The sequence below is a fragment of the Medicago sativa genome, chromosome 3 (assembly GCF_051527215.1).
Source record: "Medicago sativa cultivar Bolivia chromosome 3, Bolivia_mono, whole genome shotgun sequence".
Classification (NCBI taxonomy): Eukaryota; Viridiplantae; Streptophyta; class Magnoliopsida; order Fabales; family Fabaceae; genus Medicago; species Medicago sativa.
In genome coordinates this window covers 7,922,559-7,941,067 of record NC_140751.1, presented here as the reverse complement: position 1 = coordinate 7,941,067, position 18,509 = coordinate 7,922,559, and the positions used below count along the sequence as shown (strand labels likewise).

The window sequence follows — 18,509 nt, the reverse complement described above, 5'->3', positions numbered from 1 at the left end:
AAAAATTGTTAAAAAATTTAAAGGTTTAAGGATAATTAAACAATCTTTGTTGTAATAAGGACTAAAATTAGAAGTAATTTTTTTTAGGGACTAAAAAATTTAGGGTTAATTAAGTTTTAGTCCCTATAAATATTCACAGTTTTGTTTTTAGTTCCTACAAAATAAAATCACACTTTTTAGCCTCTGTGACATTTTCCTTAAGCATTTTAGAGACCAAAACTGTTGATGAATTATTTTTACAGGAACTCAAAGTGTTGATGGAAAAATTTATAGGACTAATAATGCTGATGGAAAATTTTATAGGGACTAAAAACTTAATTAATCCAAAAATCTATTAAAATTGAGAACTAAACTTTTTTTTTTTTGACAAAAAGAACTAAACTTAAAATTTCTCAATTTTATAGGGACTAAAAACATATTTAACAATTATTTAATGTATTAAAAAGTGAAATTTTGCTTATAAATCGGAGGGAGTACCTTTGTCATTCACTCTAGTGAAATTTTACTCTCTTATTATAGTTCTCTCGCGACTCCCTTTCGATTTCGTAGTTCTAAAGAAATGGCTCAGGGAAACGACAACCGAAACGACGTCGTTTATTCTAAGTCATTCACGGAGGAAACAACCAACACTCAAAGGCGGCGATTGGTCGCCGGAACCCTAACATACACACCGCTGGAGCTTCCAACTCTTCCTGTTGATCTCCTTCCTGAGATTCTGTGTAGGCTTCCGGTGAAATTACTCATACAGCTTCGATGCGTTTGTAAGTTCTTCAATTCTTTGATTTCTGATCCTAAATTTGCAAAGAAACACCTTCGTATGGCAACCAAGCGCCACCACCTCATGCTAACAAATGTTGCTGATGATGAGTTTGTTATGTATGATTCCCCAATCCCTTCACCTTTTTCTACTTCTACCATTGTTACACGAACACAACTTTACCCTCCAAACGGACATCACTGGATGGGCCTGCTGTGCTCTTGCGACGGCGTGTTTTGTGGTCAGCTCAATGATGATTCTTATTTCTTGTGGAACCCTTCCGTTAGAAAGTTTAAGTTATTGCCTCCTTTGGAAAGTGACAATTTTATCAGAACGCTAAGCTTTGGATATGATCACTTCGTTGATAATTATAAGGTCATTATTGTTTCTGACGAAAATGAAGTTTGGGTTAATACTTTGGGGACTGATTATTGGACAAGAATACAGGACATTCCATATTCTGACCCTGTTTATGGAGATGGAGTATTTGTTAGTGGCACTCTTAATTGGTTTGCATCCGATGTCATTATTTCTCTTCATTTAGAGAACGAGTCGTATCAAAAACTTTGCCCACCTGACTTCGGGGATTTTGGTGTGTTGAGGGATTGCTTGTGTGTCTTTGCAAGTAGTGATGAATATTTGGATGTTTGGATTATGAAGGAGTATGGAAATCAAGAGTCTTGGACTAAATTGTACACTATTCCTAACATGCAAGATCAGAATTTGGAAGCCAGTAGAGCTTTATATATTTCTGAGGATGACCAACTGTTGGTGGAGTGTTGTGAACTTGAGGCTGAAACTGGCTATATCAAGTTGGTTGTTTATGATTCCAAAACTGGCACATTGAATATTCCTGACTTTCAAAACAAATATGACCTGATATACTCAAATGTCTACATTGAGAGTTTGATATCACCTTAAGCAGGGATTCAACTGCAACATATATATGGTTAGTTTTTATTTCTGTTATTTATAAGTTATGCCTGCTCTGATTCTTGATGACTTGTTAGATCATTGTTAATCAATGGTTGATGGAATCTATAGGTTGAACATTTCTTTTTATTTTCAATAGTTTGGTTAATTTGAGTTGTTGAGTCTCTCACATCTTGCACTATATTTTAAATATTTAGCAATCATCAATTGAATCAAAATGTTTGTCATTTGATTTTCTGAGATTTGCGATATGATGTAGATGTTACAATGTCCGCTTAGTGTTGCATAAATTTCTTAATGTTTGCTTCAAATCTTGCACAATGCATTATGAACTGAACTAAAACCACAGTTACTGAGTAAATTTTTCATTTATATTTTTCTTGCCCAAACTTTGAGTTTACTAACGTAAAGTTCTATGTACATTCACCTTTTCCTGAAGAACCTCACCCTACTGTTTTCAATGTTCATGTTCATTGCTCCGTAAAGATTCTGCATGTGTGATGCTTTGTGTTTAACAAATGCACTTTAATGAGTAGCTAATCTACTTGTCAGCTCTCATTAGTCCTTTGCTGATGTAACAAATGTTATGCGACAAGGATTATATTTTACTGAACAGTGGAATTTATTCATGAACATGATCTAATTCTCGCAGAGCTTCTATTTTATGATGTATGGTTCCATTTTTCAAATGAGGATTCTTTACCAATTAGCCTTTTATTTTCATGGTGGTGATGATAGTTGTACAGTTATAAGGTTTTTCATGATACCTAGGTTCTTTCTATCCTCTTTTTGAACAATATTAAATCAACTAGTTATCTAGAGATCGAGAGAGAGACTCATATCTTGAAAACTTCAGTTTTCCCATGACAGTTTGTGATAGCATGGTCATTCTCAGTGTTTGTTATTAGCTTAATTGGCTTAATTTCTTTACACACTTCTCTGGTATGATAGTGTTGATTACTGCAAATTAATAATTAAAGTATATAAGACTGGGGTGCGGTGCGGTTGGTGAGGCTGGGGTATGCTGCTGAGGACAGTGCTGCTGGTTGTTTTTTACTGCTAGGAAGTATATAGCAGCCTCAGTTTCTGTTTTGAGCTGCAGGGTGTTTTTGTGTTTCTGCCATCTGGGTGGTTTGGCCAAGAGGCCTTGTCCTGCTGTTGGTGTCTGTTGGTTCGCAGTGTTTGGCAGCCACTTTCTGGTTTTCTGCTGAAGGGTGCTCTTGGTTTACTGTCAGCTGGGTTGTTTTGGCCGAGAGGCTTTGTGGGGTGGAGTGGGTCGTAGGTTTTTCCGGTATATTGGTACCTATTGTAATTTTCTGTCTGCCGCGAGTGTTTTTGCTTCTTGCATTTACTCGACGAGAATAAATTTGCTGTTTCTAAAAAATAAAAAAATAAAATAAAGTATATACGACTCATAGTACAGTGTATTTGCCTGTTTGCTTAGGACAATATGAGTTTGGTTGGGTTTAATTATGGAACGAGACAACAAAGATAGGAGTAGAAGAATCATTTTCTTAGATTTTAGAATCCTTTTTTTTTATTGTTTAACAAGGTTTTCTTTCAATATTAGTTAACATTCTAGAAATGCCAGTTTCTAGTATTGCGATGGTTTGACTCTCTTGCATATGTTGGTTCATTTAAACTTGTTTCATATCATGCTACTTTTTTGGCTAATAGGTAGTAATTCATTTCTCTAGACCTTGCAAATTTAAAATCACCACACATTGTTTTTTGTGAGCATCAGGTTCTTGCACCATTGGTGAGATTGAAATGCAATTCTATGACTCATTTTTACTTATCTGGTTTTAAGATTAAGAAGGAACACTGCATATGTTTGAGTATTTTCCAAAATAATGAAAAGGTGAGGTTGTTAACAGAATGTCAACATGTTTATCATTATGAGTGCTTGGATAGGTGGCTTATTGCTCATCCTAGCTGCCCTCTCGGTAGAGTTTCCCTCCATGCATGTTAGTCATCAATTTTCTAAAGAAATTAACATGTTATTAATTTCTTGGTAACTTTATGCCTTGCTAGTGCTTAATTAATCATATAGTACATTCAGTGTTCAATTAAGGGTTACCATTCCCACTATGTTTGTTTTGAGGGTAATTATAATTGCAAACATTTTGGTTTCTGTTTTGACGTAATATTGATCTTTTAATTGTGCATATGATGATTGATTTTTTTTGTTGTTGTTACTGCTTAGTGGTGTCTTGTTTTCTGATTGGCTGAGTTGAAATGCCAATATGATTTATGCCTTGCATTTATTTTCGAGCTGCTTAGTATTTAATGTCTGGTGTGTTGGTTGAGAGATGTGTTAGAGGAAAGAAACTGAATGAATCATAAGAAGGGAGGAGACAGAGCGTCACGACTCACAATTTAGAGAAAAATGGCCGCACTGTTGCGTGCGACTGAGAGAGACAGAATGAGAGGCCGCACTTGCTCCTTGCACAAAAAACCAGATTTACTTTTACAATCTTGACTACAATTTTTCGAGCTGCAAATGATCTTGTATAAGATCTGGATCTAAATCGCGATTTTGATATTTCAAATTGACAAGGAGCGTATTATGGTTTTTATGTTTTAGCTCTTGGTTTTTGTTAATGTTTGTGGGATAGAAATTCACAAGATAACAGTTTCTTCTTGTTGAATGATTAATGTGAAAATGGATTTTTTATATTTTGGTGTTTCATTTGCAGGCGTTTTCAAGTTTTGCTTCAAAGATATATTCATTATATTGTTGTGTAAATGATATTTTTAAATTCTTACACACACGCAGACATTGTACAACTCCTAACATTGGTAAAATGGCCTGGACATGATTGATAGTTTCTGAGATGGTAGTGAAGTTCCTTTCCATATGAGTTTTACCTTATAAATTTCTCACTATTGTAATTGTAATTTTGATTGCACCTTAAGCCTCAAAATACTCCTTATAACGTAATAGTTGGAATGTCTCTTTTTCAGGTTGGCTGTGTTTGTTTGTTTCAATGGAAGGGTTATCCAAAATCAGAATTGCTCGGGTTCTTCTTGTGGTCTGGAGCTTTGCTGAAGATGGGATGAAAAAGGGTAATAGTTAGGATAAACTTATATGTTTTGAATAGATAGGATAAACTTGTCTCTGACTTTATTATTGTCTGTTGTTTGTCTTGATAGAATGTGGATAGGTTGTGTGATTGTGAAGCATAGTAAAATAGATAATTAAGGGATTTTTTAATTGCAAATCGATAATTGATGGATTTGCATTTGGATGTTGTATTTTCCTTCCAAAAACATTTATTACCTGTTTGTTTAAGACTATTTAAAAATCATTTTACATGTTTTAGTTATGTTTGTGTAAGCTTATTTTTAAAATCATTTTTCTGAAGAAAATAAAATATATTTTGATTAGGTTTTAAAGGAAAAAATATTAGAAGAAAGAAATACAAGATATGTCAAGGTCTTTAAGTCACCGTAATAAGCCTGTCTGAACCTTTGAATAGAGATCTTACGGTTTACACAATGATTTGTGAATTTTCTTTTTCCACCATCAACACCTATTTCAGATTATGAAATCCGAAAAAATGGAGGGTGTTGGACGGTGTTTTTAAAAATACCTCACAGTTGATGAGTCCTCGTTGTAACATGCGCTTTAGTGTTACGGATAGTTTAGGAAAATGTCTTAAAAGATCGGTTTAAGTCTTTGTATTTTCCTAGCAAGAAAACTCAGCAGGGTGTCGTGTATTTTGGTGTTGACCAAACAAATTGATCAAACAATATTTGGTGCTATTGTGGATGTTATGGAAGTATGTAGACAATAAACAATGAAGAATTGAGTTCCATACTATTTGGAAGAAAAAAAGTGTCCCAAGTCCCAGTTCATTCCTAACAGTTTCACCTTGCACAGAGAAGAAAACCTTAAAAGGCATTTTTTACTATGGCTAACTCGTAGTCATTTCTATAAAACATGAAGCGTTTTTCTAAGAGACTTTTGCTACCACCAATCCAAATGGAGTCTCTGAATATGTCAAGGAACTAAGACCAAATACATAGTTTGTTTCTCTGATAATTTTCTTTCACACAAATACATAGTTTTTTTCACCAATCTCATGATAAGTGACCCAAAAAAGGGTCTTAAATAAGTGACTATTTCAATTTCTAGTACAATATTAATTAATTTTTTTTCCTTCAATTATACCATCAAACTAATACTACTCTCACAACTATAAAAAAATGAATAATAATAATTAAATAAGGATACTAATCTCTTTTTTCAGTCAAAAGAAATTAAATAAGAATTTCTTTCTTTTTCATTACATATAAACAAAATTTCATTTTTTAAAATACATTGAATATTAATGTATATCCGGACTATAACAAAGACCAAATAAGTTAATTATTCAATATATTAAAAAAAAAAAAAAGTGAAATTATGCTTATTGTCACGACCCAAACACAATCATCGTGACCGGCGCACGAACTAGATCATTCTAGCCCGGCAAGCCTATTAAACAAATTTGACAACTATAATAAATAAATAAAAATTCTAATTTGAATTTCATTTCAAAGAAATGTTCACTGAAATTCGACAGAGTTTCCTCTGTATTTTCAACATTTCCAAGATGTAAATCCTGTTTTAAAAAAAACTGTTCTATCAGCCAGAATCTCCAAATAACATCTTCATTTTCATACTAATTCTACAATTTGAAAATAAAGCATCCTATCAGATAAATACTTCTGATTCAAAATTTCTATCATATACTTCATATATATAAAGTTTGACATTAGTCTATAATCATTTTCTATGTCATCAAGATGCGTCAATATTAACGTTAATCAATTCCATAATCTAAACAAATGGCAATATCCATATAATAGAATGGAACCTCATGAATTCCATTAACAATAGCAAGGACAAAGTGAGTCCTTTCTCCCCATAGCATCAGAGGAATCAATGCTCTGCTCGGCACCAATTCTAAAATTCATTTCAGCAACAATAAACAATCATATAACAAATCAAATATAATCATAATCACCACAATCATATCAATCACAATCAGATATCCAAAATGTCGTGCTCTGATATAACCTATACTTTGACATACTTATCTGAGTATGTCTCTGATCCTTTCCGATAACAAGTTTCAGCTAATTAAGCCGGAGTTCCATAAGTAATATTCCTCATTCCCAACTATTGGTAAAATGCGCATGAAATATTTCTCTAATCATTCTAACATAACTTTCATGTTAACATGTGTATGCTATGTTAGTATTCATGTTGGAGGGTTCTTAGAATTTTTCCTTGGATCCATAATTGAAAATTTTATTTTCTTTTCTCTTTCAAATATTATTCGAATAATTCTTGACTTAAAATTTCATATCATTAATTATACATTTCATTCGTTACTATGAGCCGTACCTCATAGGCTACATTATCTCTCGTTGTAGCAAACTGAGTTTTCATATTCGTACGTCATAGGCTACATTATCTCTTCGTTGTAGCAAACGGAATTTTCATATTCGTTACTATGACCCGTACGTCATAGGCTACATTATCTCTTCGTTGTAGCAAACGGAATATACCACATTATCTCTTCGTTGTGGCGAACGGTAATATACCACATTATCTCTTCGTTGTGGCGAACGGAATTTCATAAAATATCTATGAGCTTGTTACTCATAGGCTGCATTATCTCTTCGTTGCAGCAAACGGATTTTTCATATTCTTTTCTTTTTCTTTCTTTTTCTATGAGCATGTTACTCATTTCAATTTTTCTCATCATTTCCATTTCTTTGCGATTTTCAATAATTCACTGTGAGCATATTACTCATAGGTTGCATTTTAAATTTTCTTTCAAATCATTTCTATAAGTATATATGCATCAATTGCGCTGTTAATTTCCCTCCAACATTTATACTAACATCAACATACTTATTAACATAAAAGACATTTTAGAATTAACAAGTAAGAGAGCCTAATCATGAAATAATCATTCTTGCTATCTTATAATCATTTTACTTCAAATGTACCATTCATATGGCATAATAGAAATGTTTGCACAAAAGACAAGTAATTCATAAAATGGTCTAATTATTCGTATTATCTTAATAATCTAGCATAATAATAATCGATCTTCAAAGGTGGGTTCTAAGCTAAAGGAACTCACCTTAACATTTTTATGAAGTCTCGACGCTCCTCAAGTCCCATTTCAGCTCCTGCTATGCCCCATAAGCTCTGTTTTTGCCAAAACAGCTTAACTGCAGCTTATGGCTTCTGTACGCTCCCATTTCAGATCAGACTTCGATCCAAACTATTATTATGTCTACTAAACATATACATTCAATTCTGGACCCATTCGTTAACTAAAACTCGCAATTTAGCTTATTCGGTAAAATCTTCGTCTAAACCCGTAAGCATTTTCATGCAGAATTTAACAAACTTCTATTGTGTTTTCTGAGTTCGTTTCTAATCCAAATCACACGAAATTTATATCCGATTTGAAGGGAATTGAATGAGGAATCCATAAATCCAACAATTGCACAGGTCTGGGCTACACAGCAGCAGCATTGATTCGATTACCACTTGTACTGCCATACGAATTTCTACTCATAATTTCTAAAGTTCAATCATAATCACTTTTAACCATATTAACGCATTTCATCTAAGAACTCAGCCCATACATCAACAACATACCATCAATAATAACCAACGACAACAATTCCCTAATCTATTTCATTCCATAAACCCACAACATAAATTTGTAAAAAAAATAAAATAAAGCTTATTAGAAAGCTCACCTCAAAGCATTCTTTCAATTGATATCATAAGTTCTAAATTCCATTTCTTTGATCAAACCCTCAACCTTACCTAGATTAACCACAGCCTTATTCCTTGTCAATCCTCTAGCTTCAGCTCCTTAACTTCTTGTTACTCAACAACATGCATCTTCAAGATTAAGCTCCAAAACCCATGCCTTGCCTTCCTCTCATGCTAACAGAAGTGAAGGAAAGGAAATAAATGGGAATGAAGGGTTTGGTTCGGCCAAAGTGGAAGAGAGGGAGAAAAATTCAGCATGCTTCTCATCTAGAGTATTCAAAGATCATATAAACACCATTATATGTTGATTATTTGAGTGTTAGATGAAATTGATAAGATTGGGGTGAATGAAGAGATGACCGAGGGAGTTAGAAAGAAAAAGGGATGAGAAGACAAGGTTCTAGAGAGATAAGGAAAATGAGAAAAAAAATAATGAGGAAAAAAAAATGGTCTTTGTCTTTTAAAATATCTTGTAAGGCAAGATTACCATTTTGCCCCCACTTAAGTCTCAAAGATAAAAATAACTAACATAAAATTGAGAGTGTTTTTAAGCAGGGTTATTACACTTATAAACACAGGGGAGTACCTTTGTTATTCACTCTCGGTGACGAAATATATTCAACGTTGCTTTCCTCTCTTATTATCGAGTTATAGTTCTCTCGCGACTCCCTTTGGATTTCGTAGTTGTAAAGAAATGGCGCATGCAAACGACAACCGAAACGACGTCGTTTGTTCTCAGTCACTTACGGAGGAAACACCCAACACTCAAAGGCGGCGATTGGTCGCCGGAACCCTAATATACCCACCGCTGGAGCTTCCAACTCTTCCTGTTGATCTCCTTCCTGAGATTCTATGTAGGCTTCCTTTGAAATTACTCATACAGCTTCGCTGCGTTTGTAAGTTCTTCAATTCTTTGATTTCTGATCCTAAATTTGCAAAGAAGCATCTTCAATTCTCAACCAAGCGCCACCACCTCATGCTAACAAATGTTGCTGATGATGAGTTTGTTATGTATGATTCCCCAATCCCTTCACCTTTTTCTACTTCTACCATTGTTACACAAACACAACTTTACCCTCCAAACGGACATCACTGGATGGGCCTGCTGTGCTCTTGCGACGGCGTGTTTTGTGGTCAGCTCAATGATGATTCTTATTTCTTGTGGAACCCTTCCGTTAGAAAGTTTAAGTTATTGCCTCCTTTGGAAAGTGACAATTTTATCAGAACGCTAAGCTTTGGATATGATCATTTCATTGATAATTATAAGGTCATTATTGTTTCTGACGAAAATGAAGTTTGGGTTAATACTTTGGGGACTGATTATTGGACAAGAATACAGGACATTCCATATTCTGACCCTGTTTATGGAGATGGAGTATTTGTTAGTGGCACTCTTAATTGGTTTGCATCCGATGTCATTATTTCTCTTCATTTAGAGAACGAGTCGTATCAAAAACTTTGCCCACCTGACTTCGGGGATAAAAGTAGTTCGCGGGACTTTGGTGTGTTGAGGGATTGCTTGTGCGTCTTTGCAAGTTGTGATGAATATTTGGATGTTTGGATTATGAAGGAGTATGGAAATCAAGAGTCTTGGACTAAATTGTACACTATTCCTAACCTGCAAGATCAGAATTTGGAAGCCAGTAGAGCTTTATATATTTCTGAGGATGACCAACTGTTGGTGGAGTGTTGTGAACTTGAGGCTGAAACTGGCTATATCAAGTTGGTTGTTTATGATTCCAAAACTGGCACATTGAATATTCCTGAGTTTCAAAACAAATATGACCTGATATACTCAAATGTCTACATTGAGAGTTTGATATTACCTTAAGCAGGGATTCAACTGCAACATATATACTAGTTATAGCTTGATCATTGCTTTTTATTTTCAATAGTTTGGTTAATTTGAGTTGTTGATTCTCTCACATCTTGCACTATATTTTAAATATTTCGCAATCATCAATTGCATCAAAATGTTTGTCATTTGATTTTCTGAGATTTGCGATATGATGTAGATGTTACAATGTCCGCTTAGTGTTGCATAAATTTCTTAATGTTTGCTTCAAATCTTGCACAATGCATTATGAACTGAACTAAAACCACAGTTACTGAGTAAATTTTTCATTTATTTTTTTCTTGCCCAAACTTTGAGTTTACTAACGTAAAGTTCTATGTACATTCACCTTTTCCTGAAGAACCTCACCCTACTGTTTTCAATGTTCATGTTCATTGCTCCGTAAAGATTCTGCATGTGTGATGCTTTGTGTTTAACAAATGCACTTTAATGAGTAGCTAATCTACTTGTCAGCTCTCATTAGTCCTTTGCTGATGTAACAAATGTTATGCAACAAGGATTATATTTTACTGAACAGTGGAATTTATTCATGAACATGATCTAATTCTCGCAGAGCTTCTATTTTATGATGTATGGTTCCATTTTTCAAATGAGGATTCTTTACCAATTAGCCTTTTATTTTCATGGTGGTGATGATAGTTGTACAGTTATAAGGTTTTTCATGATACCTAGGTTCTTTCTATCCTCTTTTTGAACAATATTAAATCAACTAGTTATCTAGAGATCGAGAGAGAGACTCATATCTTGAAAACTTCAGTTTTCCCATGACAGTTTGTGATAGCATGGTCATTCTCAGTGTTTGTTATTAGCTTAATTGGCTTAATTTCTTTACACACTTCTCTGGTATGATAGTGTTGATTACTGCAAATTAATAATTAAAGTATATAAGACTGGGGTGCGGTGCGGTTGGTGAGGCTGGGGTATGCTGCTGAGGACAGTGCTGCTGATTGTTTTTTACTGCTAGGAAGTATATAGCAGCCTCAGTTTCTGTTTTGAGCTGCAGGGTGTTTTTGTGTTTCTGCCATCTGGGTGGTTTGGCCAAGAGGCCTTGTCCTGCTGTTGGTGTCTGTTGGTTCGCAGTGTTTGGCAGCCACTTTCTGGTTTTCTGCTGAAGGGTGCTCTTGGTTTACTGTCAGCTGGGTTGTTTTGGCCGAGAGGCTTTGTGGGGTGGAGTGGGTCGTAGGTTTTTCCGGTATATTGGTACCTATTGTAATTTTCTGTCTGCCGCGAGTGTTTTTGCTTCTTGCATTTACTCGACGAGAATAAATTTGCTGTTTCTAAAAAATAAAAAAATAAAATAAAGTATATACGACTCATAGTACAGTGTAGTTGCCTGTTTGCTTAGGACAATGAGTTTGGTTGGGTTTAATTATGGAACGAGACAACAAAGATAGGAGTAGAAGAATCATTTTCTTAGATTTTAGAATCCTTTTTTTTTATTGTTTAACAAGGTTTTCTTTCAATATTAGTTAACCTTCTAGAAATGCCAGTTTCTAGTATTGCGATGGTTTGACTCTCTTGCATCTGTTGGTTCATTTAAACTTGTTTCATATCATGCTACTTTTTTGGCTAATAGGTAGTAATTCATTTCTCTAGACCTTGCAAATTTAAAATCACCACACATTGTTTATTGTGAGCATCAGGTTCTTGCACCATTGGTGAGATTGAAATGCAATTCTATGACTCATTTTTACTTATTTGGTTTTAAGATTAAGAAGGAACACTGCATATGTTTGAGTATTTTCCAAAATAATGAAAAGGTGAGGTTGTTAAAAGAATGTCAACATGTTTATCATTATGAGTGCTTGGATAGGTGGCTTATTGCTCATCCTAGCTGCCCTCTCGGTAGAGTTTCCCTCCATGCATGTTAGTCATCAATTTTCTAAAGAAATTAACATGTTATTAATTTCTTGGTAACTTTATGCCTTGCTAGTGCTTAATTAATCAGATAGTACATTCAGTGTTCAATTAAGGGTTACCATTCCCACTATGTTTGTTTTGAGGGTAATTATAATTGCAAACATTTTGGTTTCTGTTTTGACGTAATATTGATCTTTTAATTGTGCATATGATGTTTGATTTTTTTTGTTGTTGTTACTGCTTAGTGGTGTCTTGTTTTCTGATTGGCTGAGTTGAAATGCCAATATGATTTATGCTTTGCATTTATTTTCGAGCTGCTTAGTATTTAATGTCTGGTGTGTTGGTAGAGAGATGTGTTAGAGGAAAGAAACTGAATGAATCATAAGAAGGGAGGAGACAGAGCGTCGACTCACAATTTAGAGAAAAATGGCCGCACTGTTGCGTGCGACTGAGAGAGACAGAATGAGAGGCCGCACTTGCTCCTTGCACAAAAAACCAGATTTACTTTTACAATCTTGACTACAATTTTTCGAGCTGCAAATGATCTTGTATAAGATCTGGATCTAAATCGCGATTTTGATATTTCAAATTGACAAGGAGCGTATTATGGTTTTTATGTTTTAGCTCTTGGTTTTTGTTAATGTTTGTGGGATAGAAATTCACAAGATAACAGTTTCTTCTTGTTGAATGATTAATGTGAAAATGGATTTTTTATATTTTGGTGTTTCATTTGCAGGCGTTTTCAAGTTTTGCTTCAAAGATATATTCATTATATTGTTGTGTAAATGATATTTTTAAATTCTTACACACACGCAGACATTGTACAACTCATAACATTGGTAAAATGGCCTGGACATGATTGATAGTTTCTGAGATGGTATATGAGTTTTACCTTATAATTTCTCACTATTGTAATTGTAATTTTGATTGCACCTTAAGCCTCAAAATACTCCTTATAACGTAATAGTTGGAATGTCTCTTTTTCAGGTTGGCTGTGTTTGTTTGTTTCGATGGAAGGGTTATCCAAAATCAGAATTGCTCGGGTTCTTCTTGTGGTCTGGATCTTTGCTGAAGATGGGATGAAAAATGGTAATAGTTAGGATAAACTTATATGTTTTGAATAGATAGGATAAACTTGTCTCTGACTTTATTATTGTCTGTTGTTTGTCTTGATAGAATGTGGATAGGTTGTGTGATTGTGAAGCATAGTGAAATAGATAATTAAGGGATTTTTTAATTGCAAATGGATAATTGATGGATTTGCATTTGGATGTTGTATTTTCCTTCCAAAAACATTTATTACCTGTTTGTTTAAGACTATTTAAAAATCATTTTACATGTTTTAGTATATGTTTGTGTAAGCTTATTTTTAAAATCATTTTTCTGAAGAAAATAAAATATATTTTGATTAGGTTTTAAAGGAAAAACTATTAGAAGAAAGAAATACAAGATATGTCAAGGTCTTTAAGTCACCGTAATAAGCTTGTATGAACCTTTGAATAGAGATCTTATGGTTTACACAATGATTTGTGAATTTTCTTTTTCCACCATCAACACCTATTTCAGATTATGAAATCCGAAAAAATGGAGGGTGTTGGACGGTGTTTTTAAAAATACCTCACAGTTGATGAGTCCTCGTTGTAACATGCGCTTTAGTGTTACGGATAGTTTAGGAAAATGTCTTAAAAGATCGGTTTAAGTCTTTGTATTTTCCTAGCAAGAAAACTCAGCAGGGTGTCGTGTATTTTGGTGTTGACCGAACAAATTGATCAAACAATATTTGGTGCTATTGTGGATGTTATGGAAGTATGTAGACAATAAACAATGAAGAATTGAGTTCCATACTATTTGGAAGAAAAAAAGTGTCCCAAGTCCCAGTTCATTCCTAACAGTTTCACCTTGCACAGAGAAGAAAACCTTAAAAGGCATTTTTTACTATGGCTAACTTGTAGACATTTCTATAAAACATGAAGCGTTTTTCTACGAGACTTTTGCTACCACCAATCCAAATGGAGTCTCTGAATATGTCAAGGAACTAAGACTTTTCATCTTGAAAAAAAAAGACTAGTTGAATGTTTTCCCGCTCAAAACTACTGCATAGTGGGACGACTTGCAGCATAGATTTTTCTAATCGGTTCTTTCCTATCACAGTGCTTGGAAAAGAAAGAAGAGATACAAGTTTTGAACAGCAGGACATAGAATCTCTATGATGTGTGAGAGAGGTTCACGTTTCTCTTGAAGAAATGTCATGTACACAACTGGTGCAAATGTTTACTATAAGTCATATTACTCATATAACTCAAACTCGAATGGTCTTAGATGCTTCAGTTGAAGTTCTTATGAAGACCAGACCTTCAAATGAAGTGAAAGCATTGATTGAGAATTTGGCTCTAAATGAATACTAATCGCATAATGGCAAGGGAGCTAAAAAGAAGAGTCAAGTTGACTTGGACACTCAAATTACATTGCTAGCCGGACATAAACTGATGAGTATGCAGAATTATGAAGCTCATATTCGTAGTACGAATACTAGTGTGATACGACTTAAAAACATTAATGAAATTTAATAAAAAAAATTATATATATATATATATATATATATATATATGGTTAGGATCAAATGACACCAAGGTGTCAAATTAAATATGACACCAAATCTCATCCATTCAATTTGTTTAATCCAAAGGCTTAAAACAATCACTAGAACAATTAAAGTGATTAAATATTTCTTGATTTGTTTTGTTGTATCTTTCCTTTAATAGTTGATTTTGCACTCAATTCTGAATATATTTTCTCATGTACGCCCTTCATTTCAATTTCAAAAATACTCATTTCAATCTCAAAATACTCATGCTTAGTGAGTATTCCACAAATCTCATCCATTCAATTTCAATTTCAATTTCAATTTCAAATTTCTTATTAATTTTTTAAAAACTAATGCTTAGTGGCACGACACTTGACGTCGTCAAATGTACATGACCTGTGTATTCTATAAAACACTATTACAGTTTTTAAATTTGATTTTAATTAAAAGTTAATATAAATAAATTCAGTGATGACACGTACATAGTCGTGCAATGTCGTGCTAAAATATGTCAATTTTCGTGAACTATAATATTGCTCTTTTTTAAATTGATATTTTGTGCAAACTTTATTTGCAACAATGCTAATGTTCGTTTTGAATAACGAAAGTTTTTTTCGGATAAATTTTCTATCCGTCGGTTTGCATTCACATAAAAAGTGGACTAAGTTTCAGACCTTTACAACTATACAGGAATTGAGAAAATCATACGATACAAAAAAAATTGACAAGAAATCCATAAGTGATGGACGGAAGAGAACATAGGTTTTTTGAAATTGAAATGAAGGGCATACATAAGAAAATAAATTCAAACTTGAGTGCAAAATAAACTATTAAAGGAAAGATATAGCAAGACAAATCAAGAAATATTTGATCACTTTAATTGTTCTAATGATTGTTTTAAGCCTTTGGATTAAACAAATTGAATGGATAAGATTTGGTGTCATATTTAATTTGACACTTTGGTGTCATTTGATCCTAACCCATAATATATTACTACTCCGGTCCTATTTATAAGAGAAAATTGGATCAACAAAAGTTGATGTATCTGGTTAAAAATTAAGTCCAGATACATTAACTTTTATTGACCTAACTTTCTCTTATAAATAGGACCAGAGAGAGTATAACATTATTATTATTATTCACTGAAAAAAAAAAAACAACAAAATCGCAAATCGCAAACGGCAAGCAGCAGGAACAAACTGAAATCGACAAAGAGAAGAAACGGCAACACCAGAATCGCAAATCGCAAGCAGGAAGAGAAGTAAGTAATTGATTTGTGTAAAAAAGATAAGATTCAGATTCCTTCTTCTCCTGTTCAAATTTCTTGTATTCCTTCTTCTCCTGTTCAAATTTCTGAATTTTCAAGTCTGTAACGGGTGATTTTTGTTGTCCAAAAACGGTCACGGTGACTGCTGATACCGTTTTGTAACGGCCGCAATCCCGGTATCACACTTTAGTATCGAAATCACACCCTTTTGTTTATTGCTTTGTTGTGTTCATTGTTTTGTTGTTTTAACTTTCAATATGATTGATTGATTGATTGATTATATACATTGTGTTATACATGCAGACAAACAAATTATGGCTGATTTAGAAAATGACCTTTTGGAGGCTGCTGGTATAAACAAACATTCTCTCCCACCTTCATCAAAAAATCAATTTTTTGATTCCGGAGACGATGATGACTCTGATGATGATGATGGTGGTTCTGACCGTGAGGTGGACAGGAGTGATGAATCTGATGTTGGCGATGATCTTTACAAGGATGAGGATGACAGAAAGAAACTTTCTGAGATGACTGAACTTCAAAGAGAGATGATTTTGTCTGATAGGGCTGCTAAGAAGGATGATAAAGATATTTTGTCCAAGATAGCATCCAAGCGTGAGAAGGGAAATGTATCGACAAGAGAGACTCCGCCTCCTCTTCCGTCTTCTCGTGTGATGTCATCTACTAGATCTTCTGACAGGTCAGCTGCTAAGGATGGTGCATTGAATGAACTGCGTGCTAAGAGGCTGAAACAGCGAGAGCCGGAAGCACATCGCGAGCTGAAAGAGGGGTCTAAAATTTCAGGATCAGGGGGTTTTCCGCAAATAGGGAAACCTAATTTCAGTAGCTCAAGCCATAGTGAAAGTGAAAGTAGGTCCCGTAGTGACGAGGATGTTGAAGCTTTGTCTGAAAATGAAGGGATTATTGACAGCGATGATGACAAGATAATGCCTGGATTTGAAAAGCCATCGTTTGAGGACATAAAAGAAATCACCATTCCAAGGTCAAAACTTACAAAATGGTTTATGGAGCCCTTTTTTGAGGAGTTGATTGTTGGTTGTTTCGTTAGGGTTGGTATTGGCAGGTCAAAGACTGGGCCTATCTACAGGCTCTGTATGGTGAAAAATGTTGATGCCTCGGATCCTAATCGACTCTATAAATTAGATAATAAAACCACATACAAGTACTTGAATGTTGTCTGGGGAAATGAGACCTCTGCTGCGAGGTGGCAAATGGCCATGGTTAGCGATTCTCCCCCGCTTGAGGAGGAGTTTAAACAGTGGGTTAAGGAAGTAGAGCGAAGTGGTGGCCGGATGCTGAAGAGGCTAGATGTGGTGGAAAAAAAGCAAGACATGCAGAAGATTAATAATTTTGTTTACTCAGCAGCCACTGTGAAGCAGATGTTAGAAGAGAAAAAATCTATCTCGCGGAGGCCACTAAATGTTGCAGCTGAGAAGGACCGGTTGAAAAGGGAATTGGAAATCGCAGAAAGCAAGAACGATGCAGCCGGAGTAGAGAAGATCCAGACAAAACTGCAAGAATTGGAGGAATCCCGGAAATCTCGGGAGAAGGACGCCAAGGCTCTGAGGCTTTCTGAGATGAACAGAAAGAACAGGTTTGAGAACTTCAAAACTGCTTCTGATTTAAAGCCAGTTAATAAAGCATTGAAAGCAGGGGAGGCAGGTTATGATCCTTTTTCAAGGAGATGGACTAGATCAAGGAACTACTATAATTCAAAACCGGCTGAAGAGGCTGCAGCTGGAAATAATACTTCTGGTGGTGCAGTGGGTAATGGAGGCAGCAATGGGATTGGAGCTGGTATGACGGCCACTGCCGAGGCTTTGGAAGCTGCTGCTGGTGCTGGAAAGTTGGTAGACACAAGAGCTCCAGTGGATGAAGGAACAGAGTCAAATGTACTGCATGATTTTGAGTTGCCAATATCGCTAGCAATGTGGCAAAAGTTTGGTGGAGCGCAGGGAGTTCAGGCAGGGTTTATGGCAAAAAAACAGAGAATTGAAGAAGTTGTTGGATTTCGAGTCCCAGAAAAGGATGGAAGGAGTCATCAGCTGACATTAACAGTTGGTGATTACAAGAGAAGAAGAGGGCTTCTTTGAAATTTGTTGAAGTGACAATTTTCCTTTTGGTCAACTCTATTACAAGGCAAAAGTTGGTTTGTATTTTCTGCAGAAATGTTTTGTAATAGATCATAGAGTTTTCAGTCTGAGACAAACCACTTAGCATTAAAGTTTAGATTTGTGGTTTGCTACAAGATTATGACTACACAAATATATTATCGTGGACAACTTAGTTTTTCCCACAAAATTCCTTTTATATTCCAAGATATTCCGGGATTTATTTATTTTTCTTTAAAATTTTACATGAAATTTCAATTCACTGCGAAAGTTAGATTGAGGCTTTTAAGTTTTAAAGGCTCATCCTGGTAATTTTCAGAATTCA

At 34.7% G+C, this 18,509-nt stretch overlaps 3 protein-coding genes, 1 long non-coding RNA gene and 1 pseudogene across 9 annotated transcripts in view; 4 read left to right on the top strand and 1 right to left on the bottom strand.

Moving 5' to 3' along the window:
- The window catches only part of LOC146935403 (F-box/kelch-repeat protein At3g23880-like), a 52,234-nt gene extending 47,215 nt beyond the window's left edge, over positions 1–5,019 (top strand). Inside the window, exon 2 of the mRNA XM_085750604.1 lies at positions 4,658–5,019. The gene's annotated coding sequence lies outside the window, so the exon portion shown is untranslated. The remainder of the gene's footprint in view (positions 1–4,657) is intronic.
- LOC146935401 (F-box/kelch-repeat protein At3g23880-like) lies at positions 467–13,546 on the top strand. Of its 4 annotated transcripts, none has more exons than XR_015030219.1 (3): positions 467–1,706; positions 4,390–4,530; positions 4,658–5,019. XR_015030219.1 is itself a non-coding variant. In XM_085750610.1 (2 exons), the coding sequence occupies exon 1, from the start codon at positions 560–562 to the stop codon at positions 1,676–1,678; it is 1,119 nt and encodes a 372-aa protein (XP_085606736.1). In that variant the 5' UTR covers positions 494–559; the 3' UTR covers positions 1,679–1,706; positions 4,658–5,019. The 4 variants fall into 4 exon arrangements, 1 of the variants encoding a protein (XP_085606736.1); XR_015030220.1 differs by lacking the exons at positions 4,390–4,530; positions 4,658–5,019 and adding exons at positions 13,018–13,078; positions 13,189–13,546 and having other exon boundaries at positions 494–1,706; XR_015030221.1 differs by having other exon boundaries at positions 494–1,706; positions 4,470–4,530.
- On the bottom strand, positions 6,393–9,045 carry LOC146935402 (uncharacterized). Its single transcript, XR_015030227.1, has 2 exons — positions 7,837–9,045; positions 6,393–6,644 (listed from the first exon to the last, which is right to left on the bottom strand). It is a non-coding gene; the product is annotated as an uncharacterized LOC146935402 (long non-coding RNA).
- LOC146935400 (F-box/kelch-repeat protein At3g23880-like) lies at positions 9,109–13,546 on the top strand. The gene is made up of 2 exons (XM_085750609.1): positions 9,109–13,078; positions 13,189–13,546. Exon 1 carries the CDS (start codon positions 9,181–9,183, stop codon positions 10,315–10,317), a length of 1,137 nt encoding a protein of 378 aa, XP_085606735.1. The 5' UTR covers positions 9,109–9,180; the 3' UTR covers positions 10,318–13,078; positions 13,189–13,546.
- A 2,429-nt stretch (positions 13,547–15,975) lies between these two features.
- Positions 15,976–18,411, top strand: LOC146935399 (protein RTF1 homolog pseudogene; annotated as a pseudogene). Of its 2 annotated transcripts, none has more exons than XR_015030213.1 (2): positions 15,976–16,046; positions 16,356–18,411. The product of XR_015030213.1 is annotated as a protein RTF1 homolog pseudogene, transcript variant X1 (transcript). The 2 variants fall into 2 exon arrangements; XR_015030214.1 differs by having other exon boundaries at positions 15,976–16,228.
- The last annotated feature ends 98 nt before the right edge of the window (positions 18,412–18,509 follow it).

Bases quoted from the DNA above. Each gene is read 5' to 3' on its own strand.
- LOC146935400 (XM_085750609.1), top strand. From the start codon at position 9,181: ATGGCGCATGCAAACGACAACCGAAACGACGTCGTTTGTTCTCAGTCA.
- LOC146935401 (XM_085750610.1), top strand. From the start codon at position 560: ATGGCTCAGGGAAACGACAACCGAAACGACGTCGTTTATTCTAAGTCA.